Source organism: Leptodactylus fuscus, chromosome 4, assembly GCF_031893055.1.
Source record: "Leptodactylus fuscus isolate aLepFus1 chromosome 4, aLepFus1.hap2, whole genome shotgun sequence".
NCBI lineage: Eukaryota > Metazoa > Chordata > Amphibia > Anura > Leptodactylidae > Leptodactylus > Leptodactylus fuscus.
The window spans coordinates 174,858,566-174,886,467 of NC_134268.1; the positions used below are offsets into that span (position 1 = coordinate 174,858,566).

The 27,902-nt window shown below is 41.2% G+C and overlaps 1 protein-coding gene across 1 annotated transcript in view; it reads left to right on the forward strand.

Moving 5' to 3' along the window:
- The window catches only part of RFTN1 (raftlin, lipid raft linker 1), a 262,249-nt gene that overhangs the window by 137,147 nt on the left and 97,200 nt on the right, over positions 1-27,902 (forward strand). The window contains exon 4 of the mRNA XM_075271433.1: positions 8,008-8,116. Coding sequence (XP_075127534.1) covers positions 8,008-8,116 — 109 coding nt within the window. The remainder of the gene's footprint in view (positions 1-8,007; positions 8,117-27,902) is intronic.

Genomic DNA, 27,902 nt, shown 5'->3' on the forward strand with positions numbered 1-27,902 from the left:
CCGGAGGAATCGGAGGCAAGCAACGTAGGCAGGTGAGTCTCTCTGCAGGTCCGGTGCGGTGTTCGCGCTTGCAGCGGAAGTTAGGAGTAGGTGAGTGCCGGGCGGCCGGGATGCGTGGTAGGCCGCAGGCTCTCCACAGCAGGTCGGAGCCGCAAAAAGAGGGAACGTCTCTAGCCAGTCACGCTGGGAGGTTGGAGGAAAGGTCCCTTGAAGAAGGTCCAGTGGATGGTGGCACTGTAGAGGCAGATGAAATCGGATTTCGTGCCGGTGAATCTGGAGCTCCAGAAGCGCACGTCCTTTCGCCTCGACAGTTAGGCCACGCCCCCCGTTTCTAATTAAAAAAAAAAACTCTGTCTAGACCAAGCTGATACGTTCTGTTATGCCTATTGCAGGGCCTGAGGGGGCTGAGCATGACACAGTGATTCTCTCTTTGGTGTCTTTCATAACATAACTTATCTATGTTACCTGCGTGTATTACTTTAAAATTTACATTAACAATATTATATAAGACCCATGGTTGATGAACCTCTAGAGCTGTGTGTATGCTGTACACGGGACCAAAGAGGTTCATGTAGCACCCAGTCTAATCTACTGGTTTTACAGTTCCATGTGAGCTGTCATGTCGATGTTCTTGACTACATAGTGGTGTTGAACTACTACAGTGTTGTTTAAGTGTTATTTTCCTATGAACATAACCATATTTATAAATATGGTTATATTATTTGTAAATACAATTAACAATTTTACAGAATTATAAAGATTTCCTCAAGCCATCTTAGTGGCAGTCTTTTGAACTGATAGGTTGCCAATGGACAAAACCAAGAATTTTCTATGGTCTGGGACTTGTTAGAAACCCGGCCATGACTTCTTTATTGTGGCCAGGTTACCTTCTCTTGGATCTAGTGTCCCTGCCTCATAACCCATCCACAATAAGGGAATCATGGCTGGGATTCTGACAAGATTCTGCTTTCATGGTTATATCCATTGGCAACCGATCAAGACGAAAGACTTCATCACTAAGATGGTTAGAGAAAATCTTTAAAACTCTGCAACATTTTGAAATATTGAGTTATAAAAATGTTAACTTGTAATTGTCTACAAGTTTAAATAGGGCTGTGTTTGTGGAAAACCCCTTTAATGACTGATGTAGGTATGCTGCCTTATCTGCATTGCCTGCTTTACTGATAAAATCTGAAATTTAGTGATATTTAGGCAGAACAATAAAACCATGTTCCAAAGTACTTCTTTTATGTCTGTTCTCAAGGTGACCACTGCATTATTTGTGCTTGGTGGTAGAATTCTTCTTCTTCTTTCATGAATGATCCACTCAATATTCAGGCTTGGCAGCATGTTAAGTGTTTACGGAGCGATTAGCAAGCGCAGGTGAAGATGGCGGAGATTGGCAGAATAAATTAGTTGGGTTACGCTGCCATTAACAACATGACTTTTATACCTGGTATTTCTTCATTGCTTTGCTTGGATATAAAAATAACACCTCGAGAAGGAAACATAATTAACACTTCCAGTTTCTCACCGGGGCCGCCGCCTTTGGGATCTGAAGGTTAGATTGATTATGTAAATGTTAAATGTAATTATTGTAAGGAGAACTCCGGGGACCTTTGCAAGTAGTAATAGATCCAACCATTGGTACAAGGTTTTTGTAATGGTAGTCTTACCAAAGACATGTTATGAATCCACAATCAGGTGTATACCTCCTCACAGAAGAGACCCCAAAACTGTAAGCCCCTCAATGACATCACATTTTATTGATCATTCCATATGTCTCCCACGTCCCGATCTTACCTAATTAAATCTTATACAACCAGGCTTTGACTGGCCCACAGCCAGGGTGGGCCTGTAGACTTCCACCCCCTGTATAACTGGTGTACAGCATATAGTGCACTCACTGTACTAAGTGCAAAGTGTACACTGTCTTAACCAGCATCCATCCTACTAATATTATAAGTGTGAAAGTTTGTGTGTTTGGATGTTTGTGAGTTTGGATGTTTGTTCCTCAATCACGCTAAAACGCCTGGACGGATTTGCGTGCAATTTTCCACAAACATAGTTTTCCCTTAAGATTGAGTCACAGGCTACTTTTGGTGCCACTAAACAACATGGCTTCCTAGCAGGAGACTCACAAAAGCAGGACTCCTAGCCCGAGCTATAGACTCACACACACTGCCTGGCATTTCCTGCCTCAACCTGCCTGCACACTCCTTACTGTCACCTCAGGAGTAGCCCTCACTCTACTCACTCACAGATCACATTGTCTGTATCACTACATACACAATATAACACATCAGCTATAGACTCACACACACTACCTGGCATTTCCTGCCTCAACCTGCCTGCACACTTCTTACTGTCACCTCATGAGTAGCCCTCACTCTCCTCACTCACATCACAATATAACACATCACATTGTCTGTATCACTACATACACAATATAACACATCACATTGTCTGTATCACTACATACACAATATAACACATACACAATATAACACATCACATTTGCTATCCCACCAAACTTTTTAAAGCACTTTTACAGTTTCACACGTCTGTGTCCGCACAATTCTCAAATCACCGCAGACGAAGTCGCGGGTAAAAGCTAGTATATAATAAACGTGGTATGTATTTTAACAATCTATTCAGTTTACTACTATATGGATGCATCAGATAGCAAACATGAATAAGACCATAAATGGTCTCTGTAGGCGCCTTGATAAAAAGGTGTGCACCTTGTTATAAATGAGGCACATTCTCCACTGGCAATGGGGGTTATAAAGATTGGCATTAATAATGCCAGTCTTGTTAAATCTGCCCAATGTGTTTTTTCAAAAATTTGCATGTAGCTGTACAGTGGGCACCAAAATAAAAGTGGGCCCCAAAATTTCCGTGGTGGGCCCTAGACAACTGTATACAACCTCTATGTAACCTATCTTACGTGAGTGCAGTCATGGTTGGCCTCAAAATAGTCACGTGCCATCAAGAGTTATAAGAATAGACCAACAAACATTGGGCTGTGGTGAATCCCATCCACATATTGCAGAAAATTGCCCACAACGGAAATGCTGCGATTTCCAAAACCTTTGAATTTTTTTTAAAATCAGAGCATATCAATTAAACCTACAGAAAACGCTGTCAGTTTTCTTATAGGTATAATTGAAGCAGAAAGTCCACAGAAGAAAAGTCAACAGACTCTGTGTGAAAAGCACTGCAGGAAAAAAAACAAAATGCGTTTCCATCAAGGTTTCTCCCACCACAGTTTATCCTGCAGCACTTTTTTTTCTGCGGCCTTAGGGCCCCTTCACACGGAGGATACGCTGTCTGATTTTTAACGTGTAGACGTTCCGAATCAGCAGCATTTAAAGCCGGTCCCATTGCTTTCTATGGGAGCCGGCATACGTGCGCTCTCCATAGAAATGAATGGGCTGCTTTTTCCCATTCATTTCTATGGGGAGCGCGCGTATGCCGGCTCCCATAGAAAGCAATGGGACCGGCTTTAAACGCTGCTGATTCGGAACGTCTACACGTTCAAAATCAGACAGCGTATCCTCCGTCTGAAGGGGCCCTTAGCCTAACGGATAGCCTCGGGTCCGTAAAACTACTTTCCAATGAAAAACATAAAATTGATCTTATATTGTTTTACAGAGACTTTGCATCTCTCTGTTTTGTAGCAGCAGATATACAGGCAGCATAGCTATCTTGGTTATCATCCTTGAATTGGCTTCTTGGTGAATTGTCACCTTGTTACTACTTGAACGTCTAGAGAAAATGACAGCTGTCAATTTTCTGAGAAAATAATTTTGAGCTAACAGCCGAATGCGACTACATTTTCCATTGTCATGTTTGCAAAAATTGATGCTACAATAAAGTGCCGATATCTCCGGAGGTATTAGGGAAACCTTAGCTATCATGCTAAAGGTGTGCATACAGATTAGACTATAACAAATGCTAAACCTGCTGATATTGGCCAACCATTTAATGTGTTTGGGGATGAACTGATGGTGTTAGGGGAAGGATAATGCTCCATTCTTTGGCTTTAAGGGGAAATAAGCCACTGCCAGAGGCTGACTCCCCCTTCCCCCTTCTCTTCATGGGACGTTTGTTAGGCTAAACAACTGCTACTCCAAAAAGTGTCTGCATTTCCTTTATGAACAAGACTTCTTTTATTTATCAAACAGGGCTGATCATATTGGTTGATAAGGGCAGCGGGCAACTTTATTTATTACAACAGTTGTTAAGCAGAAGGGTGATTGTGTCATTGGTGGCGAAGGGTCAGGGAGTAAAAGAACTCCTTAAAGGGGTTGTCCCATAACAAGGATCCTATCTATACTGCTAGTTTATGTGGATATAAGACTTTTTCTAAATACATTTCTTTATCAAAACTGCTTTGTTTGGCCGCTACCTTAATTTATTCACTTCATTGTTTACATTCCGTTTCTATGACCACGGGCTTATCTGCTCAGTCCCCAAGTGACATAGCGGTCTGCTGTCAGGGGAGTGGGGGTGGGGGGCTGAGTGCTGGGAGCATGAGCATGGGTGCTCTGAGCTGTGTATGTCTCTGCCACAGACAAGCAGCGGAGCTCCTCAGATAGGGGAAGGGGGAGGTGAGAGCTCTGGGATTTCTGAGCTCTTATCTCCTGCTCTTCCAGTTATCAGTCGGTTTAATTGAATTTGGCTGAGTATTGCAAACTGACTCAAATCCAGCTCTGCTACATCAGCCTCTACATCAGCTTCATACTGTGGTAATATATTTACAACCAATCCCTCATTACTGACTGCAAACATAGCAGAGAGCAAGTAAAACCCCGCCCACCAATGTGCCGAGAAAACCAGGAAATGAAGAGAGCAGACTGCTGAACAAGCGAAATGGAAATACCCCTTTAAGGAGAGTGCCTTTTCAGGCCACCTTTGCAGGCGTATGGAGACTTATAAGCCATTTTCGCTCCACTGGGGGATTCTGGGAAATATGCAAATCTGTTTTCCAGGTTGTAATTAGTAAAACAATGCCTCTGTTCGCTGCCACTATGGCGGCGTTATAACAGATCGCACGTTTTATATATTTTTCTAATAATTTTGTTTGATAGCGCTCCTCTTTACAAGTACATATGTTTACTAAATTTGTATTATTTTTTGTCATGGCAGAGAGAAGGAATGATATTAAAATGTTAGTCTTTGTAATGGAGAATCTATCTATCTATCTATACATATTCACATATACACTCACCGGCCACTTTATTAGGTACACCTGTCCAACTGCTCGTTAACACTTAATTTCTAATCAGCCAATCACATGGCGGCAACTCAGTGCATTTAGGCATGTAGACATGGTCAAGACAATCTCCTGCAGTTCAAACCGAGCATCAGTATGGGGAAGAAAGGTGATTTGAGTGCCTTTGAACGTGGCATGCTTGTTGGTGCCAGAAGGGCTGGTCTGAGTATTTCAGAAACTGCTGATCTACTGGGATTTTCACGCACAACCATCTCTAGGGTTTACAGAGAATGGTCCGAAAAAGAAAAAACATCCAGTGAGCGGCAGTTCTGTGGGTGGAAATGCGTTGTTGATGCCAGAGGTCAGAGGAGAATGGCCAGACTGGTTCGAGCTGATAGAAAGGCAACAGTGACTCAAATAGCCACCCGTTACAACCAAGGTAGCCAGAAGAGCATCTCTGAACGCACAGTACGTCGAACTTTGAGGCAGATGGGCTACAGCAGCAGAAGACCACACCGGGTGCCACTCCTTTCAGCTAAGAACAGGAAACTGAGGCTACAATTTGCACAAGCTCATTGAAATTGGACAATTGAAGATTGGAAAAACGTTGCCTGGTCTGATGAGTCTCGATTTCTGCTGCGACATTCGGATGGTAGGGTCAGAATTTGGCGTCAACAACATGAAAGCATGGATCCATCCTGCCTTGTATCAACGGTTCAGGCTGGTGGTGGTGGTGGTGTCATGGTGTGGGGAATATTTTCTTGGCACTCTTTGGGCCCCTTGGTACCAATTGAGCATCGTTGCAACGCCAAAGCCTATCTGAGTATTGTTGCTGACCATGTCCATCCCTTTATGACCACAATGTACCCAACATCTGATGGCTACTTTCAGCAGGATAATGCGCCATGTCATAAAGCTGGAATCATCTCAGACTGGTTTCTTGAACATGACAATGAGTTCACAGTACTCCAATGGCCTCCACAGTCACCAGATCTCAATCCAATAGAGCATCTTTGGGATGTGGTGGAACGGGAGATTCGCATCATGGATGTGCAGCCGACAAATCTGCAGCAACTGTGTGATGCCATCATGTCAATATGGACCAAAATCTCTGAGGAATGCTTCCAGCACCTTGTTGAATCTATGCCACGAAGAATTGAGGCAGTTCTGAAGGCAAAAGGGGGTCCAACCCGTTACTAGCATGGTGTACCTAATAAAGTGGCCGGTGAGTGTATGTTTAGATTTTGTTACATTAGGTAGTAGAATTGCAGTAAAATACATTTCATTCTCTTTAGTAGCATGATTTAAAGTAAAGAATACTTCCCCGATTGCTCTCTGTAATGATATGCATATCTTCTTTATATGAACAAATATGCTCTGAAAATACCTATCATTATGTTGCTGCGTAAATTTCTCTATAGTGGTTATCTCTCCCTAGTGGTCATTAGAGCCCCGGGAAGAGCCCCAGGCATGTCTCTAGTTAACGTAGAGTGTATGAAGTTGCTTGTAGCGTAATGAGTAGAAAATTACTCTTACATATAATGTGAAGGCACAGCAGGACATACAGTCATATAACCTGCACTGAAGTCTCCTGTTAGGCTCCATACAAAGACAAATAATACGATTATAGAAGAGCGCAATCTTCCATGATTAGAAACAGACTCAGTAGAGATGTTCATTGTGTTGGGTTCTTTTGTTTGTCCTAAACTTAATTCTTTCTTCTTTCTTTATGTGGTATAATTACTTTTCCTTTATTCTGATGCATTGCTGGTGATGTACCTTGTTCCCAGCAAGAAAATAAACAATGGCGCCTGATTAATAAAAAAGAAAAAAATGATGGGAAATTCAAGGCTGAAATCTGAAAGCATAGGAGCTGTTGACTGAGCTAATTTTTTAGGGTAAAAAAATTGAAAAACAAAAAAATGGTCCTTGAATTCTGCTTATATTTACAATGGAGTTCCATCCAAAACTTGAAAATGACCAAATACAAGTAAATCAGGATTTATTGTGATACCGAAATGTTTAGCAACCATGCTTCTCTTACTACCAGAAATATTGATATTTCTCACTTTTTAGTGTCGGCGATTTTATAGAGTGGAATTTACCAAACCCTGCACTACAGGTGTTAAAAAATGGCAAAGTATATATTTGCACATTTTTTAGCTCATTTGAGCAAAAACTGTGTAACATTTTGCGCCTTTACCCCACTGGGAAAGTGGCCATGGTTCGCCTTTTGAGCGATCTGTTCTCTAGATTTATCAACTGTGAAATTGTTGCAATCTGTCATGAGAGTGGGTGGCGCAGAAAGTGTATCAGACAGAAGGGTTAGACTTATAGAGGATCTTTCATGTCCTCTAAGGGTCCATTCACATGGAGAAAAATAGTGAGGAATTTGGTGTGGAATTTCAGCGCTGAAAAAAAAGCCTCCCATTGACTCCAATGGGAACCCACTGAAGTCAATGGGAGGCTTTTTTTTCAGCACTGAAATTCCACACCAAATTCCTCACCAGTTTCATCCATGTGAATTCACCCTAAGATAGGGCATGCTATATACCATTGCAAAGCAGAATTCAGCATACTTTCAGTTTGGTTGATATCTTTACATCTTGCAGAGATATAGGTACTGTTATTTTCAGCTAACGATATTGTTCTGTCACAGGGGCTGTCTTCAGCTAAAAGTGTCAAACTGTTTTTACTTTTTTTTTTTTTTTTTTTTTAGGGCAAATCCTCTTTAACCATCCTCACTTGAGATCTTTTCCTTATGCATCTTGTTCTTCTCTTCTCAGAAACTCGATTTGTGAGCAGAGCACTGAAGAATATTGCTTGGAAGTAGAACCATGTACGTCTTCTGACCAACCAGCAGACCAAAAACTGATACCGGACCTGGTAAAGAGGGTAAGTAGCACAGTAATTCTAGTATTACATTGATAGACACACTTGGGTTGTCCATCAGTTCCTGTCCAAGTGGAGCTTCTATCTTTATCAAACAATGAGGCTCATTTCTCTATAGGGAAATCCCCCTTGGCGGCCGGGGGGAGAGACGATTTGCAGGAGCTGACAGGCGCGCACGCGCGCGCAGAAGGGAAAGTCCCCCCCGGGCCGGGGAGAGAGATGATTGGCAGCCGGCGGAGGTAGCTGCCAGGCAGACATGTAGATTATGCTGTGACCAAAATCCCATTAATGCTAGACAGACTTACTTACTACCATGCTGTTCCTTTGTCATAATTGTACACTGTATGAAATTGCTTGCTTACATACATGCTGTGTGTAACATGTTATCAGGGCCAGTGTTGGGAGTACAAACTGGGAAATGCCCAGGACTCCCATTGCCAGAGGGTTCCCATTGCTGCAGCACTGTTATTCTGAAGGACCAAGCGGACAGACAATAGTCATTGTGAGTCACTGCACCGAGCACTGGGAGGTGTTATCTATATACCTTCCCAGTGCTGCCTTTACTTCCACTCTGGATGCTACCTGGGGGCTGCTGTATTGCGTCCTGATGCATCCAGCGTCAGAACATAGACCCCTACATTCAGTATGGCTATGGTGAAGCTAGATCATAATGGAGCGGCCCTCTGTTCTCAGGGTCTATGGTGGTCTCAGCAGTTAGACTCTCCAACAATGAGTTATTTATCCTCAATCCTATAGAGGGTAATTACTTTTTGTGGCATAACCCCTTTAAAGAGGAACTACTGAACATCCACCTTCATGAAGAGTTACCTATTACAGCAGTCTAGTTCTCTATGATTATTATTATTTCTCTTACTTGTATAGTGCCATCATGTTCTGCAGCACTTTACAGACATTGTCAGTCACTGTCCCATATAGGTCTCATTTAAGATTCCTATCGGTATGTCTTTGGAGTGTGGGCTGAAACCATATAATAACTGTCCTACAATCTCAGCCTCAACAAGGGAGCAGAGGTCAACACGTACGATTAACTTTGGGCCGCGGCGGTCTTGTAGCCCAGTTCAGGCCTCTAATTATTCAGATAATATTATATTAGGCTTTAGTTTATTTTCACTTATTACTGAAATAACACCCCCTGGATATAGCCGCTTATACTCATTAGAATGACAATAGCATAACTATATGTAAGATTTGTAGGGGTTTCAAAAGCTGAACAGAATCTTTAGATTGTGATAATTCTGGGGGAAGGTTCTCATTGTAGTCAGCACTTATTCCAGCTGAAATTGCTGCTCAAGTGGAACGCAGTTTGCACCGAGCTACTCAGGAAGTGGTAATTGTATGTGAAAAATCTCAAGTTCTCTCAAGGCATGTTAATTGCATATATACTCCTGACCCTACAATAAAAATCTTATAGTTTTGTTCATTTTACATTTATTGGCCCTTTAATAGGAAGCTTCCTTGTGATTTTGGGCCTCTATGTCATTATAATGTTGGGGTTTAGGGTTTAAAACCTGCAAATAGCAAAACAATCAGTTTTTGCAATGTTTAGAAAATGTATTATTCTCTAGAGGTGGGTCAGGGACTCATCTCCTTGGGCGCATGCGCGTTGCACAGACGGAGCTGAGGACACAACATCTCGCTTCAATGAGCATGAACCCAAGGTACCGCGCATGCGCAGTGAAGCAAGATGTACTGCCCTGGTATTCATGTGCACATTGTGGCAGAGAGGATGAGTCCTAGACTGATCTCCAGTAAGTTACAAAATACAAAGATTTCAGAAACAGACAATTTTCATATTGGCAGGTCTAAGACCCTAACCCTAGCTGAATAACAACATGCTAGTGGTTTAGAGGCCCCAAGCTTTGTGACAGGTTCCCTTTAAATAAGCCTTTTTTCCCTATAGTGTCTAGAAGATTTATAGAGAGTATCCATAAATATTGCTAAGAAAATTCAGATTGTACCATGGAGTGATGTTACATCAACCATGTTACATAATATACAAACTATTGTGCAATTTCCATTGACCATAAGGTCTCTTTATAGCGATGTACTCCTATACCATGAAGTCATACAACTTCATAGTACGGAGTCATACATCCTTCTTCAGACTCAATGTCTACCAAGATACTATCTGAGACCAATCGAATATGCCACGCTTTCTTTTCTTTGGGTTATATACATGAAAACCCATTTGTGTGCCACCATATGCAACTGGAGGATTATGGAAGTAGAATAGAGACGTTATGCACGTCTATGGAGCACTGTTATAGTATGGCAATGGATATTGAACCAGAACTCTTTATTGATAACTTTTAGAAAGGCTAAACTTATTATTTTTTTTTTTTCTAAAGCTTTTCCTTGCCTTTGTCCTAGCCTTACAGCAATTTTTGATTCATGCTTGTACTTGATCCCTGTAGAGAAGGCCATAATAAGTCTACCCTATTAACTCAATTTCTATAGAACATAGTTCATATTTTCTGTGTAATTACGTTTGGCGGTCTGCAGCGCAGCTCTTGATTTTGACAAGTGTTTTGATCTCCTAAGCCAACTAGTTCAAGGCTAAACAGTTCCTTCCTCAGCAAATATGGAAAATCAGCCCTGCAGAAGAGAACTGTGATGGACAATACCATGTCTGCCTTTTTGTTCCTTTAATACTGCTTAGGGTAATTCAGTGCATGCCGACTTTACAATGATTGAGATAATCGCGTATCTCGCTTCCATCAAAAATGATTTTCTCAAGTTATTCAGAAGTCCAATTACGTCTATTTTAACATGGAGTCATACAAAGGTATGACTCAAACTGTGAGCTAAAAAATGGAACCAAAATGCGTGGGAATGTATGACCTTCCCGCGTCGGTTCGTGAACAAATTAATAACAAAAACAGCCGTGCTTTATTTTGTGGTAACCTTCACATTTTGGCAAGCAGGTGAGTGTGAGCCGTGTTAAATGCACACATCGGTAAGCCGCTCCTTGCTGCTAAATTGCGTGGCTTTTATATTATTGTCCGAGATTCGGTTAGCTTTTGGGAAGCATTAGAAAGAAAATAATTTAGCTTAAAATAGAAAATCTGCTTGCGAGAAAAGTGTTTTCGGCTATGCAAGAGAGGGATTTGTGATGTACATCTTAATGGTGCTCTGTGCTTCTCCGGGAAGGTGCCGTCTGCCATAATGAAGTGTAAAAATGGTAATGATAGTCTTAATTTACAGTGGAGATGTTTGTTTCATCCATTTAGCCTGCAGGGATTATTGCGTGCACCAGTCTAAGTGCCTTCTTGGATTTGCAGGTAGGAAAATACAAATTGATCTTGTACTAATCAGAACAGATTGCGGGTTAGACATAAGGATCAACATTTCAGAGAATTCAGAACACATGGTGATTATCTACCTTGTTGTTAGGACGCCAACTTGTCAGATAACAAATTTAGTAACGGCAAAATTATCTTTTTTACTTTTATGTTCTGCTCAGAAAAATCAGCGTGAAAAATTATTAAAGGAAATGTCCGGCTTTTTTTTTTTTTTTAAAGAACAGGATCGGAATGTTGTAGAAGCTTAAAAAACATAATGGGATCATAGACATCACTTATATGGTATCCAGTATCCAAGAGGGCAGCTCAGTGGTTAGCACTAGGGCCTTGCAATGCTGGGGGTTCGAATCCAGCCAAGGACAAAATCTATATGGGTTTCCTTCCCACACCCCAAAGACATACTGATTTTAGGTTCTGAGTCCTATGTGGAACAGTGTTGAGAATATCCCTGTAAAGTGCTGCGCAATAAGATGACACTATATAAGTAAGATACATTTGGATAAAGGCATGATATTTCTTATAGATTATATATGAACAAATCATATACCATAAAGAGCAAATAAAGTTATAACTAACCACACACCAAAGGACTCAAGTCAAATAATCCATTTTCCATACTAATAGACCCAATCCACCCATGGTTCAACAATTGGCAATCTAAAACTAAAAATAGTGCGAATTCCTGTACAGAAGGAAGGATAAGGTGCTGCTCCAGATCATCTGTCACCAATTCAGCCAAAATTCAACATTTTATACAAGAAAATCTTCCCTGCCAAAACTGCTGCTTACAGGGTGTAATAAGGAGTTCAATATGAGACAATTTCCGCTTCAAAATCAGCTCCACATTCTGCAATTTGCTTCTCATTTATTTCTATTGGAGGCAATTACTCTTTTTTTTCTACGAGATGATTTTCAATCGTCAAAGATCACATTTCAGGTGGATTTAATTGAATAACTTCTACTGAAGTGAATGGAAGGCAGAAAAATTTTGTTTGTTGCAAAATTTGCAAATTTTTCAGATTCAGCGTCAGAATTTGGTCATGTTGAAAGTTCAGCTTCAAATTCTTGAAGCTGAATTCTTCAGCTTGTATAAATTCCTCCATGTGAACTTATCTTTAGAAGCTGATCCATGGCTATCCCCATGGAGATTCTAGAAGAATTTAGCGTCCTTCACCAGCAGCTTAGCTTCAATAAGCTCATAGACAGGCAAGTAGCAAAACCCTCTTGAAGGGAGGAAAGACACGAAAAACAGGCACATACCGCTTTAAATAATGGTACTGTGATCCTCCTAAATGGCCCCTGGACTGTTGGCCCCGCTGCCACACTACTCTCTGCTTCATAGTCCTTCTTGACACCCAAGAAATGAGTTCTCTCCCAATCGCTGGCCATAATGGTGACCTGTCTCATCCACCAACTGGCTGATCCGTTTCTCCTGTGTCAAGTGGGACCACAAAGCAAAGGCTGGACAGGGAACCAGGACATGATGGAATAGGAACCTTGACTCTTTTTTTTATACTTTCACTGCACTAGGAGCATGGTAAAGAAACAAAAATTGGCCAAAAAACCCTTTAAATGAAAGTGATCTGAATTGCTTACAAACCTATTATAATGCTGTTGTGTGAATTGTATCCTTATAGCTGCTGAATTGTGACACAGTACTGCCATGTGCAAGCACCTTGCCTGATGGCACATAAAGTCCCTAAACTGTGGGGGTAGCCACGTTCTCCACTGAAAGCAGTATTTCTGCATGTAGTGGATTACAACATTTTTCCACACGGATTCTTCTTTTTTACAAAGCTGGAGGTGCAAGTTTGGCCCATACAATGCCAGGGATGCTGCAATCTATAGATCTGTAATATAGCTGTGCTGTCCTAAACGAAAGTGAACATTTTTCCCATGACTTTTACATGCTCCTTTCATTTAACAACATATTCCACTGCGCTTTACAGATATTGTTGTCATCCGTAAAAAAACTGCTGTAGTGTGAACATGTGCCCTTATCAGGAACATCTGATGGTGGTGAGCAATTAGAGGCTTTCCCCTAAATTACAATTATTATATGTACGGTAGTACTAGCCTCTGCCCGTGACTTCGTCTGCGTGTTATTGGCATCAATGATTCGCCTTTATTCAGCAAATTGCTGCTGTCGATGGTTTGCCTGCTCCGGAATTTCAGCAGCGGTCAAGCTGGCCCGCTGCTGAACTCATTCCTCGAGCTGTGCCCGTGATTGTTCCAGCATCTCAACAGTTTGCTGGGAAGCCATATAATGAGCGTGTCATTGGCGTTGATAATCCGCCTGCTCCGTTTCAGCAGCTGTCAAGCTGGCCTGCCGCTAAACTAATTCCTAGCGCTGTGCCCGTGATTGTTCTGGCATCTCAGCAGCTCGCTGGGAATCCATATAATGAGTGTGTTGTTGGTGTTGATAATCCACCTGCTCCGGCGTTTAGGCAGCTTTCATGCTGGCCTGCCGCTAAACTCGTTCCTTGCGCTGTGATAAACTCATTCCTCGCGCTGTGCCCGAGATTGTTTCGGCATCTCAGCAGCTCCCTGGGACACCATATAATGAGTGTGTTGTTGGCATTGATGATCCCGGTCAGCTCCGCCTGAGGAGAACTCTGTGACTTCTGGCTACGTTTATAGCTGTCGTTGCGTTAGAATTTTGCGACAAATTAGATTTTTTTTTCCCGGCATGTTTAAAAATCAGCAAATTGCCAGTTTGGATTAAAGGTGTTTTCCCGTCCAGTAAGTAAGCACTGCCTGGAGCTGATCAGATAATATGCAAATGCATGTACAGAATGGACTGAGGGTTAACTGAGTGTTTACAAAGAGAGATAACAGACCTAGCTAAGATAAGCTGCTGCAAGAACAGTGTAATATAGTATGTGAACATAAATTCATAACAGTCATGAAGCCATGTCATTTACCAGGATAAAAAGTAGCCTTTGTGTTAATTGAGCCGAATTTCATGCAAGTCCGTTCATTTGTTTTTGCGTGATTGAGGAACAAACATCCAAACACACAATCATCCAAACACACAAACTTTCACCTTTATAATATTAGTAGGATAATTTATTATAATATTAGTAGGATTATATCCTATTAGACCTAATGACCGATGAGCGACTACAAAACATGTGTAACAGCACTTGTTCTTAACAGGCCGATGCAGAAGACATGCAGGGGAGCAATTGTTATTAGTCACACAGATTACTGGAAACAAATGCTTGCACGAGTGTTCGTTCCCGACGATTGCCTGTAAAATTGCCCTGTCTAATAGGACCTTAAGTACTCATGTACACAGCCGTATTACAATGCCATATTGGTACAGAGGGACTCCATAGATGTGCATTTAGAGTATCTCTGAATTTCTTTGATGCATATCAGATATTAAAATCAGTTATTGAATCAGATATTAAATAAGTTATTGGTGTGTTTCATTGGTCTCCCATAAAAGCATTGCTATTAGGGAGAATATCTCGGTCATCCCTGAGCCCTACAGACTCTGTACAGCAGTATGCCAATACTGTATTGCTCTATATTCAAGGGATTTAGAGCTTTGATAATTTTGGGCAAAAAAAACGGTCAAAATGTTATAAAACAATAAAATTCTTTCTCACCTTACATGTGACTATTGCAGCCATCACTGGCTTTAAGGGGTTGCCATTGTGACTAGTGATTGGCTGCAGTAGTCCAGCAAGCAACAGCTTGGAAGTGGCAGGCAATGAGTTAAGTTAGTACGGCAACTTTTTTTTTAATTTCATAACACTTTAAGTTGACTTCCGCAAATTTTTGGTCAATAAGTTGTGGAGATAGGTGAAATGATGATTTGCGGAGAAATTCACCATATACCATATAGCAGTATTTTGGATTTCTAGCAGAGTTATTTAATCTAGAGGTAAAAATAATAATGCCGGGCAGGCACAAGCTGACTATCATTGCCTGTGAAGTAAGAAATGCCATTTAAAGCTCCAATATTGCATAGACATTCAGACTTTGAACATTTAGATTCCCTTGGGCATTGAGTAAATTAGGTTTTGTAGCTTTAGATGGCAGAGGGTTATGGGTAAATATACTGACGTGAAATACATTATTAAATTTTAATTTCGAAGCCTGTATTCTTTTCTACAACATATGGCAGATAGATCAATAGATAGATCAATAGATTGGTAGATAGGTGTGTTTCCTGTCTTTCATTAAAGCAGTTTCCCACCCCAAATGTATTTTTCATACTGCTGACTTATCCAAAGAAAAGGTCATCAGCATCTTATTTCTGGGGATCCAACATCTGGACCATGAAGATTTGGTGATCCAGAGGCCTCCAGGCGCTGTAAACTGTTGCTTTGGAGGGGAAGTGGAAGCAGCTTTTCTCCTATTGAAGTAATAGGAGCAGAGCGGCAGCCCTGTCCACCGTATAGCGGTGGTGCGGGATAATTGCAGCTCCGCTTCTACTACTTGACTGCTTCTGCTCTTTGCAGAATCAGATCAAATCAGATATTGATGATGTATCTTGTGGATAGGTCATCAGGAAGGCAAATGTATTTCACGATGAAAATGGTCCAGTTCTAAACATCTTTTTATAGCTGCTGCGGTTTTCTTCTAGCTCCCACCATTCCCGAGAAATAAATGCTGTTAGTTTTGGTGCCTGATATGTCAGGAGGGCAGTGTCAGGCAGGAGCAGGTAAGGGGTGTGTTTCTGAACTCGCCTCTGATTGGTCCTCTGAATCACACCCCCTGCCTGACACTGCACTTCTGGCACTACAAAGCTTAAATAACACATCAGTCACCAAAATTACCTGCACTTGTTGCTTGGGAATGGTGGGGTCTAGAGAGAAAATTCCAACTGCTCTGAAATCAGGGGAGCATCGCCTATTCACAGATGCTTAGAACTAGAATTATTGGAAGTGGTGTAAGGTCCGCTTAATAAACTGTCAGCAATTACATATATAATATTTGGAAGTTTAACCCCTTAAGGACCAGGCCATTTTTTGGTTTTGCATTTTCGTTTTTCCCTCCTCACATTTCAAGAGCCATAACTTTTTCATTTTTCAGTTCACAGAGTCACATGATGGCTTATTGTTTGCGGGACAAATTGTACTTTGTAATGGCACCATTCAATATGCTGTTCAATGTACTGGGAAGCTGGAAAAAAATTCAGAATGAGGTGCAATTGGAGAAAAAATGCATTTGCGCCATTTTCTTATGGGTTTAATTTTTACAGCGTTCACTATTTGGTACAAATGACATGTTACCTGTGTTCTACGTGTCAGTACGAACGCGGTGATACCAAATTTATATAGTATTTGAAATGTTTTGATACTTTTAAAAAAATGATAAACTTTGCAAAATAGAGAAAAAAATTTGTGTCATCATGTTCTAACACCTGTAACTTTTTCATATTTCCATGTATGGAGCTGGTTGTGGTGTCTTTTTATGCGGGACAAGATGACGTTTCTATTGATACCATTTGGGGAAAGATCTGATGGTTTGATCACTTTTTATTCAATTTTTTATAGGAGGCAAAGTGTTGAAAAAAACGCTTTTTGGCTGTTTTTATTTTTTTTGCTGCTACGCCATTAGCAGTACTTGATAAATGTTTTAATATTCTAATAGTTCGGGCATTTTGGAGCGCGGGGATACCTAATATGTTTATGTTTAATGTTCTTTATTTACTTTTATAGCTAATCTAGGGAAAGGGGGGTGATTTGAACTTTTATATTTTTTTTATTTTTTTAATACTTTTAAAAACTTTTTTTTTTTCTTCTGTTACATTTATGATCAGACCCCTTAGGTACCTTGAAACCTAGGGGGTCTGATCGCTCATACTATTCACTGCAATACTACAGTATTGCAGTGAATAGGAAAATCGTAGCACTTCTATTAGACGATGCCTCCGGTGCCGCCCTAATGTGACGTTCAGGAGGGCAGCGATCGGCGAAACATGGCGGCGCCCGTGCCGCCGGCGCCGTTTACACACTGCGGTCACGTTTGACCGCAGTGTGTAAAGGGTTAACAGCAGCGATCGGCTCGGGCACCGACCGCTGCTGTTAGTGGTAGGTCCTGGCTGTATGATACAGCCGGCATCTGCCCTGTATGGAGCGAGCTCAGCGTGTGAGCTCGCTCCATACATCCCCATGCGACCCATGACGTACAGTTACGTCAAGGGTCGCTAAGGGGTTAAGAGTAATAAGACACAAGCTTTTGTATATGGTTATACATGTAGACAATATGTATTGCTTGCTGTGGCTGATAAACCTAACAAAACCTATCTAAATCCCTTAATGACCTGTATCTTTTAATGCAACCCATTACTTGTCGCCATGAGGTGCATCAGATTCCATGTGTTTTAGGCTTTATGACTCCATTCTGTACGCTTTTTGCTGTTTTATCCCACAGGTACTGACATATTCTGGGAAATGCTAGCTGTTGAATTATTGAGATGTGAAAATGTATTAGAATCGCTGGACGCATTTCGAGTCATGAATTAGAGTCATAAAGTTAAATGCGATTGTTCATTTATTAGGTGTCATCACTACAAAGTGTCGTAGTCGAATTGACTATATCATGGATCAATCAGTCAGTCCAAATTAATAAGCATGTTTAAACTACTAATAATGACACAGACACTGAGTTCCATATCACATCAGCCATGCTAGCCCCTTAGCCCAGCTCAGCACAACTGACTCTTTATTGAAAGTACACACACTTAAGAGACAAAGAAAGGAGGGGTTACTGCCCCCTTTGGCATTCCTGAGTTGTCCATCTCCCATTGGCTCCAAACTTCAATGTCCAGCCAGACACCTCCTTGCTCCAGTCTGTGGAATTCTGTTACAGGGTGTGTCAAAAAGCAACCAAGCTCCATCTTGGTTTTAAGATCCTTTGTCTATGCAACCTCACCAAGGAAAAATTAGTATTTCGATAACAAACATGCAATACAAAGTATAAGAATCTTGATTCATGTTCTCAGACTTGACAAAAGCACCTGTCACAGCTTTCCCAGTATATACTATGTATCCATATCCTGGCCACCGCTGTTTGTAAGTGTATTCCTCATACTAGTTTCTGAAAGTAAGATGAAATTCAGACATTATGGAAGAAACACGTGTTCTAGAACAAATCTTTTCAAATTTATTCGACTTGGGTCTCCTCTTTTGCTAATGGCAGGTACAGTCTCTCACTTTCCATCTCTTGACCATTGGCAGCAATGACCCAAACCTGCAGCAAGTCATTCCCCAATCCCACCCCTCCCGCACTGTCAGGATCATCCCCATAACAGGGAGAGGAGATAAGAGAAGAGTCTTTTACCTCCAGTACCAGTCTATGATGATTATGGCTAAATTGCTCCCAGGTGAAGGATCTGTAGATTCTTGGTGATGATGTCATCACAGGTTCCTTAGTCCTTCTCTCTACAGAGACTGGGTAGATGCTAGAATGGAGTGGGTAAAATAAGATGCTGTCTGGTCTTCCGTGGATCCAGTAGGTAGCTCTATGTTAGTATGAGGCACCTCCTGCTGTATCCATATCATACCAGGCAAATTAGGGTTGCGTTTAGGAGAGGTATAGTTATTCTCTAATTGGACCATGTTGCTCCCAAAGATGCCAAGGCAAAGACTGTTATCTGTGACGGACTGGCACACAGACCACACAGCTAATACTTCCAGAGCTGTGGCACCTTAATTTAAACACTCCATTCCAGACCCAATCACAAAGACTGCACTGACATTCCCAAGGCTAACATTATCAGTGCAGTTTCTGCATTAGCATCCTTGCTTTATGCCAAAGCTGACACTGGTAGGAACCTGCACCCCAACAGTTTGAGAAGCACTGCTCTAGAACATGCTGCGGTTTTTCAATCTGCAACCTGCCATATACCTGACATTTAAGCAGAAGTTTTCCCGTTGACTTCCATGGGATGAATAAATGGGATTTAAAAAACGTAATTGCGATTTTCTATACAATCAGTTCTAAAAGCGTTGCAGAGCGTTCACATAATTATCTACTGATTAATGCAAAGTGCCATCAATGCCCTGGGGTGAGCTGAGCAATCCCATAAGTCACAGTGCCATTGTTCTGAGAACCCATAAGTCACAGTGCCATTGTTCTGAGAACCCATATGTCACAGTGCCATTGTTCTGAGAACATATATTTCAGTGTGCCATAGTTCTGGGATCCTATATATCACACCGCCTTTGTACTAAAGTTGCAGTGCTGTTTAAAATTCACAATACCATTTAAACTCCGTAACAGAACCATTTACTCTAATAGTGCCAGTTTCTGGTATTCTGGTATTCCATTACTTTGCAGTCCCATAAGTCAAGTACCATTGTCCTGGGATCCCTCATGTCACAGTGCCATTATCCTGAAATTAAGTATCTCATGGTGCCATTGTCCTGAAATCTCATAAGTCATGGTGCCATTGTAGTGGAATCTCATTTGTCACAGTGCCATTGTCCTAGGATCCCTTATGTCACGGTGCCATTATCCTGAGATATCATGGGATCCAGGATATCAGGGAACAGTGCCATTGTTCTGGGATAACATAAATGACTGTGTCATTGTCCTGGGATCACATGCTGTAAGTTACTGTGGCAATTTCCTTGGATTCCTTATGTGAGAGTGTCCTGGGATTCCATAGGCCAATGTGCCATTGATCTGGGATCCTTTCTGTATCAGTGCCATTGTTCTGGAATCCTATAAGTAACAGTGTTATAATTCGGTGAGCCTTGGATCACATGCTGTAAGTCCCTGTGCCACTGTTCTGGGATCTCATACGTCCCTGCACCATTGTACTATCATCTCTAATGCGACAACACCTTTGTCTTATGATTGCTTATTCCACCAAGCCCCAGTCCTTGTATCCCATAAATCACTGTTCTACTGTTGTGGATCTTATAAGTGATATTGTCATTGTTTTGATGCTCCCAAATTTTAATGTTTCATGTTTTTGGTATTGCAAGTGTCCTTGTCCTGTGCTGTGACACACTGTGGTGCCCAGACGAATTTTCAGATATCCCCCAAAACACTCATCACTCCTTAATAGAGATGAGCGAACACTGTTCGGATCAGCCGTTCCGAACAGCACGCTCCCATAGAAATGAATAGAAGCACCTGGCACGGCGACTGGCCGCCGGCAAAGTGTACGTGCCAGGTTCTTCCATTCATTTCTATGGGAGCATCCTTAATGTTCCTCATAGCATTTCTTTAATCTTCATCTTGCCCCTTTTGTGTACAGATCTACCTTATATAAACTGATATTATATTCCACTGCCTTAAGTAAAACATATCTTCATTTGTTTCATTGTAATTTATTTACCGGGTTTCACAACTTGACACTTTTTACGACTGAGTCATTTACATTGTCACACGCTTTGTATAACAGACACCCCATAGACATTGTACTCATATTTTGTGGCATTATTTCTCTCTAATAGCTTACTGGATCAATTTGCCTTTTATGTACGCATAGTAGTGTTTTAAGGTAATTAAGAATCATTAATATCTTTAGTTACTAAGTAACGTACAAAGTGGGTTGGGAAAGTCACAGCAGATATTGCTTGTTCATGATTTTTGGGTAGGCAAATAATAGTTCCATATGAAAGCCCAGACTTCTGACCACTTACTCATGACTTTTATAGGGATATGTGCTGCATGGACGCTTCACTACAATATGGCTGTAATATTTATTACATACATAAAATATTCACCAGCAAGACTCACATACTGTTGAAACTGTGTAAAGTGAGAAAAGACACATCTGTTATAGTCTTGCCTTATAGACCTTGTACAGAGACAAAAAAAACGATAATGGGGACAGATTATTTTAATACGTCTCCAAAGACATCCACATTGCTTTTATAGATGGGAGTCACAATCACATTGTAGATGTTTGCTTTGGAAAAATCTACTTTGGTTATGTTGGAAAAGAACTCTATATTGATATAAGTTTGTATCCTGTTGAGATACTATCGTAAAAATAAGGCACAAAGATTTAACAGACTTAAAGGGAGTAGGAAAAAGAAGCAAGATGCCCCTTCTTCTCATGGATTCTGCAGCTAAGACAGTTGTGGCGTCGGTGACGTGAGACTTCCTCCTTATTAGGCCCATTCATTTGTGTTAATCAGGAGCGGAATGCCGCAACAGAATGCGGGTGCACTGCATCAGCATCCTATTCTGGCTATCTGCGCAGAGAGTTCACACGGCACAATTTGGTTTCCGACGTGTGAACATACCTTTAGGCTAAGGCCCCACGGGGCCGTATCCGCAGCACTAAAGCGTTGCAGGAAGAACTGCTGCGTGAATGCATTGTGGTTCTTTCCGCAGCGCTTTTAAGAGAAAGGTCACGGAGTTTTCCTCTGCGGACTTTCTCTTAACATTATATCTACGGGAAAGCCGCCGGTGTTTCCGTAGAAATAACTGACATGCTGCAATTTGCAAAGCCGCAACGGCTTTGCAAATCGCAGCGTGTCCGTGTTGCAATCTTTTCCACAAAGTGGGGATGGGATTCGCATGAATCCCATCCACGTTGCCTGCACCGTACAACGCCGCGATTTTTCTCGCAGCGCAAATCCCAGCGTTCACAACCCATGGGGCCCCAGCCTTAAAGGGATTAATTTTTTTGTTTTGTTTTGTTTTTTTTAATGTAGATTGTGATCCTCATATAGGGATCACAATGTACTTTTTTTTTTTCCTATGAACATGTCTTTGTAGAATGGGTGGAAATCCACACAAACACAGGGAGAACATACAAACTCCTTGCAGATGTTGTTCCTGGCAGGATTCAAAACCAGGATGCCAGCACTGCAAGGCTGCAGTGCTAACTACTGAGCCACCGTGTTGGCCCCCGCCTTAAAGGGATTCTATCACTAGAATACCCTTTTTTAAACTAAATACACGTAGGAATAGCCTTAAGAAACCTTTTATGTTTATTATTCTGATTTGCCTGCCGTTCCTTAGAAATATCTTCTTTCTTCCTTATGCAAATGAGTTTTCTCACAGCACTGGGGGCATCCCCAGTGCTGCTTGAAATCTCTCCAGCAATGCCTCCATCTTCTTCTCCACCTCCCAGAGTGTGAGAGAAGAGGCGAGAGGTGGAGAAGAAGTTGGAGGCCGTCGCTGGAGAGTTTTCAAGCAGCACTGGGGACACCCACTCTTAAGGATAGTTCATCATCCATATTTATCTACCAGAAACTCCTTTACGTTGTTCTTTATTTTTCACTCATCAGACTACAGTGACACTTTAAGCAATGTTCCCCAGGGAAATAATTACAGGCAGAAATGAAATATAATTTCTTGTATTAGCTGCACCTGTGGCCTTATGGAAAGCATTAGTAGGTTTCATAGAATGGGTTAAAGCCTATCTGTCCTGGTCATTCAGACCAGAGCATTAAAGTATCTGTCCTAATAACTTGTGTCTGCGCTCCAGATTTGTTAAATCAAATTATAGTTATTTCAATTCTAAATATATCTGGAGTGCGGCCGCTTCCTGCAGGCGACAAAAGGTCATTGATAAAGCTGGGCTTGGAACTGAGGTACATTTGAAAGGACAAAATGATTTAGTGGATTTATAATGTATTGCTCCAATGTCTTTTATGGCTCACGTCACCCTTTCTGTTCAAACAGTAGCACCCTATGAAAGTTACAATGATATATATATATATATATATATATATATATATATATATATATATATATACTGTATATATATATATACACACATACAGTATTGGCTATGCAAATGGGTATTGAAAATGAGTCAAGACATGGGCCTGAACACACAGATACCCTGACTTATATGACTATTTATGCTGATAATGCCTATACCTATAGTGAATACTTTGTGTATTCCTGGGAAAGGAAGGTAATGAGAAGTCTTCCAAAAAGTGAAGGGTCAACAGGTAAATTGGTTTAGGCATTTTGGGGTCAGCCTTTTTATGAAGTGATATTCCAGTTGTAAGCAGCCCACTACTTTACAGGGGCCCTTAAGAGAGATACATTAAACACATTATATCCAATCTCATAGCCGTATGACTCCCACAAATATCACAAATCTGTGTCCTTAAGAAACAAAATAGAATTATCGAAACTTGGGACCCATGCACACGACTGAGTGTGCTTCCAATGTGGGCCAAGTTTGCAGAGGAATGCACTCAGTTGACACTCGGAGAGACATCTAAGTATTGTCTGAGTACCTTCCATGATGCGATCACCTCCATTCTGTTCCAATGACACAAAGGAGGATAGGACCTGCTCTATAATAATCCGTGTCATCTGTGCGAGCAACAATTTTATTCTCATTGACCTTCAGTCCATGAAAAAGTGGATGCGTGACTTGATCCATTCATTATAATGGCTCCATTTACTGTCGGTGTGCTCTTAAAGCAATTTTTTATGTGAAAGAGCCCTTATACTTATTGCAATATATAGCCATTTGTTGTATATGTCACCGGAAATCCAGTGAGCGGATCCCCTTTCCTCTTCCATCACATATATAGATTTATATACTGTATATAGAAATATATTGCATTCCCTTTCATCTCTCTGTTGGATGAGTTGCTGCCTCATCTTTGGTATATTGCTTTCACATAATTCACACTCTCTTGTGTATCAGGGAAATTGGACTTTTCCACATTATACTGCTAGTTGGAGCAATGGGAGAAAGGAGCATATAGGAAAAGAATAATGAATTATTTATATATGGTTATTGCAGCTACAAAAAATGCAGGTCCAGCAAACTGAACCGATAATAATATATATTGTGCACAAATATTGGTGGAAAAGAATAATTGTTAATAAGCGGTGATGAACTTACACATAGCCGTTGCCGCTGTTCCTGCTATGGGTATAGATCTTGTAGTCTTGGCACCTGCTTATCCCATAATGTCTTTCTTGCTCAGTTCACAGCCTGCCAAAGCTCCATCTCTGTGGAGTTTAAGAAATTGTGCAAATCCCACGAGTGAGATATATACGGCTGTAAGATTCTCCTCTGCCTTTCAAATACAAATTCTCTATTTCTATAATAGCACCTGTGTCATTTTATCTCGCGTTGTACAGAAAATAAAAATGTTTTGCTTGTAAAAAGCATTTAGATAGTAAACAAGATGACAGTGAAACAGACTACAAGGAATACTTGTGGTTTATCGTCTTCAACATCACTGGAGATATTCTAAACCCTCTACATGCTCCTTTTTGATGATCTTACCATTTTATGAGGGATCCGCCAGTGATCTAATGTACATTTGGATCTGGTGGTAGGTTCTGTAAGGCCTAGGTTCTCAGGCTGTGATATATCTACCCCGGAGGTATATACCAGGTCCCTAGGGGATATCTGTGCTCTTAGTAAGCACAGTCATCTTCCCTTTTCTATATGGTATAAAAAGCTTATATTGATGCTTCCAGTTTAATTGGTGGCAAGGGATATTCTTTTAGCATTGTTCAAGCAAAATGAGCCCTATGGATATACTTGGGAAAGGTGCGTTCCCGACCATACACTTACACTCCAAACACCCCCCTAGCTTGCTTGGCTCAGTGTGAAGGTGTTACAAATGGGTAGAAGGTAGTAAGCCTCTGCCAAAAACCACTGGCAGCTGCTTATCCCCCTAAAAACAAAAGGTTTGGGCATGTCAAATCCAACAGTATGATATTCCTTTCTACCAACCCCTGCATGAAGAGAAATTTGTCAGGTTCAGCTGACATTATTGTAACATAAAGACTTAGTAACATACAGTCCTATGAAAAAGTTTGGGCACCCCTATTAATCTTAATCATTTTTACTTCTAAATATTTTGGTGTTTGCAGCAGCCATTTCAGTTTGATATATCTAATAACTGATGGACACAGTAATATTTCAGGATTGAAATGAGGTTTATTGTACTAACAGAAAATGTGCAATATGCATTAAACCAAAATTTGACCGGTGCAAAAGTATGGGCACCTCAACAGAAAAGTGACATTAATATTTAGTAGATCCTCCTTTGGCCTCTAGTCACTTCCTGTAGCTTTTAATCAGTTCCTGGATCCTGGATGAAGGGATTTTGGACATTCCTCTTTACAAAACAATTCAAGTTCAGTTAAGTTTGATGGTGGCCGAGCATGGACAGCCCGCTTCCAATCATCCCACAGATGTTCAATGATATTCAGGTCTGGGGACTGGGATGGCCATTCCAGAACATTGTAATTGTTCCTCTGCATGAATGCCTGTGGATTTGGAGCGGTGTTTTGGATCATTGTCTTGCTGAAATATCCATCCCCGGCGTAACTTCAACTTCGTCACTGATTCATGAACATTATTCTCAAGAATCTGCTGATACTGAGTGGAATCCATGCGACCCTCAACTTTAACAAGATTCCCGGTGCCGGCATTGGCCACACAGCCCCAAAGCATGATGGAACCTCCACCAAATTTTACGGTGGGTAGCAAGTGTTTTTCTTGGAATGCTGTTTTTTTGGACGCCATGCATAACGCCTTTTTGTATGACCAAACAACTCAATCTTTGTTTCATCAGTCCACAGGACCTTCTTCCAAAATGAAGCTGGCTTGTCCAAATGTGCTTTTGCATACCTCAGGCGACTCTGTTTGTGGTGTGCTTGCAGAAACGGCTTCTTTCTCATCACTCTCCCATACAGCTTCTCCTTGTGCAAAGTGCGCTGTATTGTTGACTGATGCACAGTGACATCATCTGCAGCAAGATGATGCTGCAGCTCTTTGGAGGTGGTCTGTGGATTGTCCTTGACTCTTCTCACCATTCTTCTTCTCTGCCTTTCTGATATTTTCTTGGCCTGCCACTTCTGGGCTTAACAAGAACTGTCCCTGTGGTCTTCCATTTCCTTACTATGTTCCTCACAGTGGAAACTGACAGGTTAAATCTCTGAGACAACTTTTTGTATCCTTCCCCTGAACAACTATGTTGAACAATCTTTGTTTTCAGATCATTTGAGAGCGGGCTGTCCATGCTCGGCGACCATCAAACTTAACTGAACTTGAATTGTTTTGTAAAGAGGAATGGTCCAAAATCCCTTCATCCAGGATCCAGGAACTGATTAAAAGCTACAGGAAGTCACTAGAGGCTGTTATCTTTGCAAAAGGAGGATCTACTAAATATTAATGTCACTTTTCTGTTGAGGTGCCCATACTTTTGCACCAGTCAAATTTTGGTTTAATGGATATTGCACATTTTCTGTTAGTACAATAAACCTCATTTCAATCCTGAAATATTACTGTGTCCATCAGTTATTAGATATATCAAACTCAAATGGCTGTTGCAAACACCAAAATATTTAGAACTAAAAATGATTAAGATTAATAGGGGCGCCCAAACTTTTTCATAGGACTGTAGTTGATGAGGTTGGTGTAAAGGAATTGCTAGAGGAGCAATTCCCCAGTAGCTGCTGGTAAACACTGGGGGGAGGAGCACGACAAGACAGTGAGTCCTAAGCTGAAGCCCCCCCCGCTGTCCCTTCCTGCTTGCCGATCCTGTCCTAAGCAACAGGTGACAACTGGTTGACAAGCCCTTCCTATATATAAGTGTAAGGAAAATGTTCGTTGTTGTACCGTGTTAGCCAGTGGGTTAGAAATATAAAAAAACAAGAAAACTTGGTGATCTTCAGTAATTTGTCATCATTATGAGTTAGCCATTAAAAAGGTATCAACTACTGAAGATCACCAAGTTTTCTTGTTTTTATATAACAACACAAAATGTAGAAAAGACAAACAACAACAAAGGTAGGACAGCTAGCCTAGCATCCGGTAACAGTCGAGCAATACAGTACAAAATCGTACTCCAAGAGAATAGTCACAAGGGAAGCTACGGGTCAGTGGTCAGTAATACAATAGAAGCAGAAAGAGGAACTTAGCAGGGGCAAAGTCTAAGGACAGAGTCAAAATAGCCAGCAAGGCTGTGTGGGCTGATGACCTGTATATAGGAAGCCCTGGACCATCCTAGGCTTGATTGTAGACAGGCTGTAAATCACACAGGCAAGGCTACAGTTAACTATTTGATGAACAAAGTGAAACAAGGTGCAGGAGATGGGTGTGGTGGGAATTCAGTTACAGAGGATAGATAATAGAGCCGTGCTCACACAGTGCAATGAAAAACTCTAAGCAACGAATCAAACTCCTGCGCCAAAGCGTGGGCAAAGACCTGAACAGATAGAGATGTTACAGTTGGATAAAGAGAAAAGTCCATCAATTCCAACCTATAAACCTATCATGTTGATCCAGAGGAAGGCAACCCCCCCCCCCCCCCCCCCCTATGTGGTGGATTTCAATTGTCCCACATCAGGATAAAAAAAAAACCATTCCTTCTAAATGCCAGATATGCTTTTTGCTTCCAAGAAAGGTATCAAGTTCACTCTTCAATTTGTGCAAGTTATCAGCCATCACAACAACCTACTTCAGTCAGTACTTGTACCGCCTTTACTGTAAAGAAGCCCCATCTATGACTATGGTAAAACCTTTCCTCTAGACATAAAGG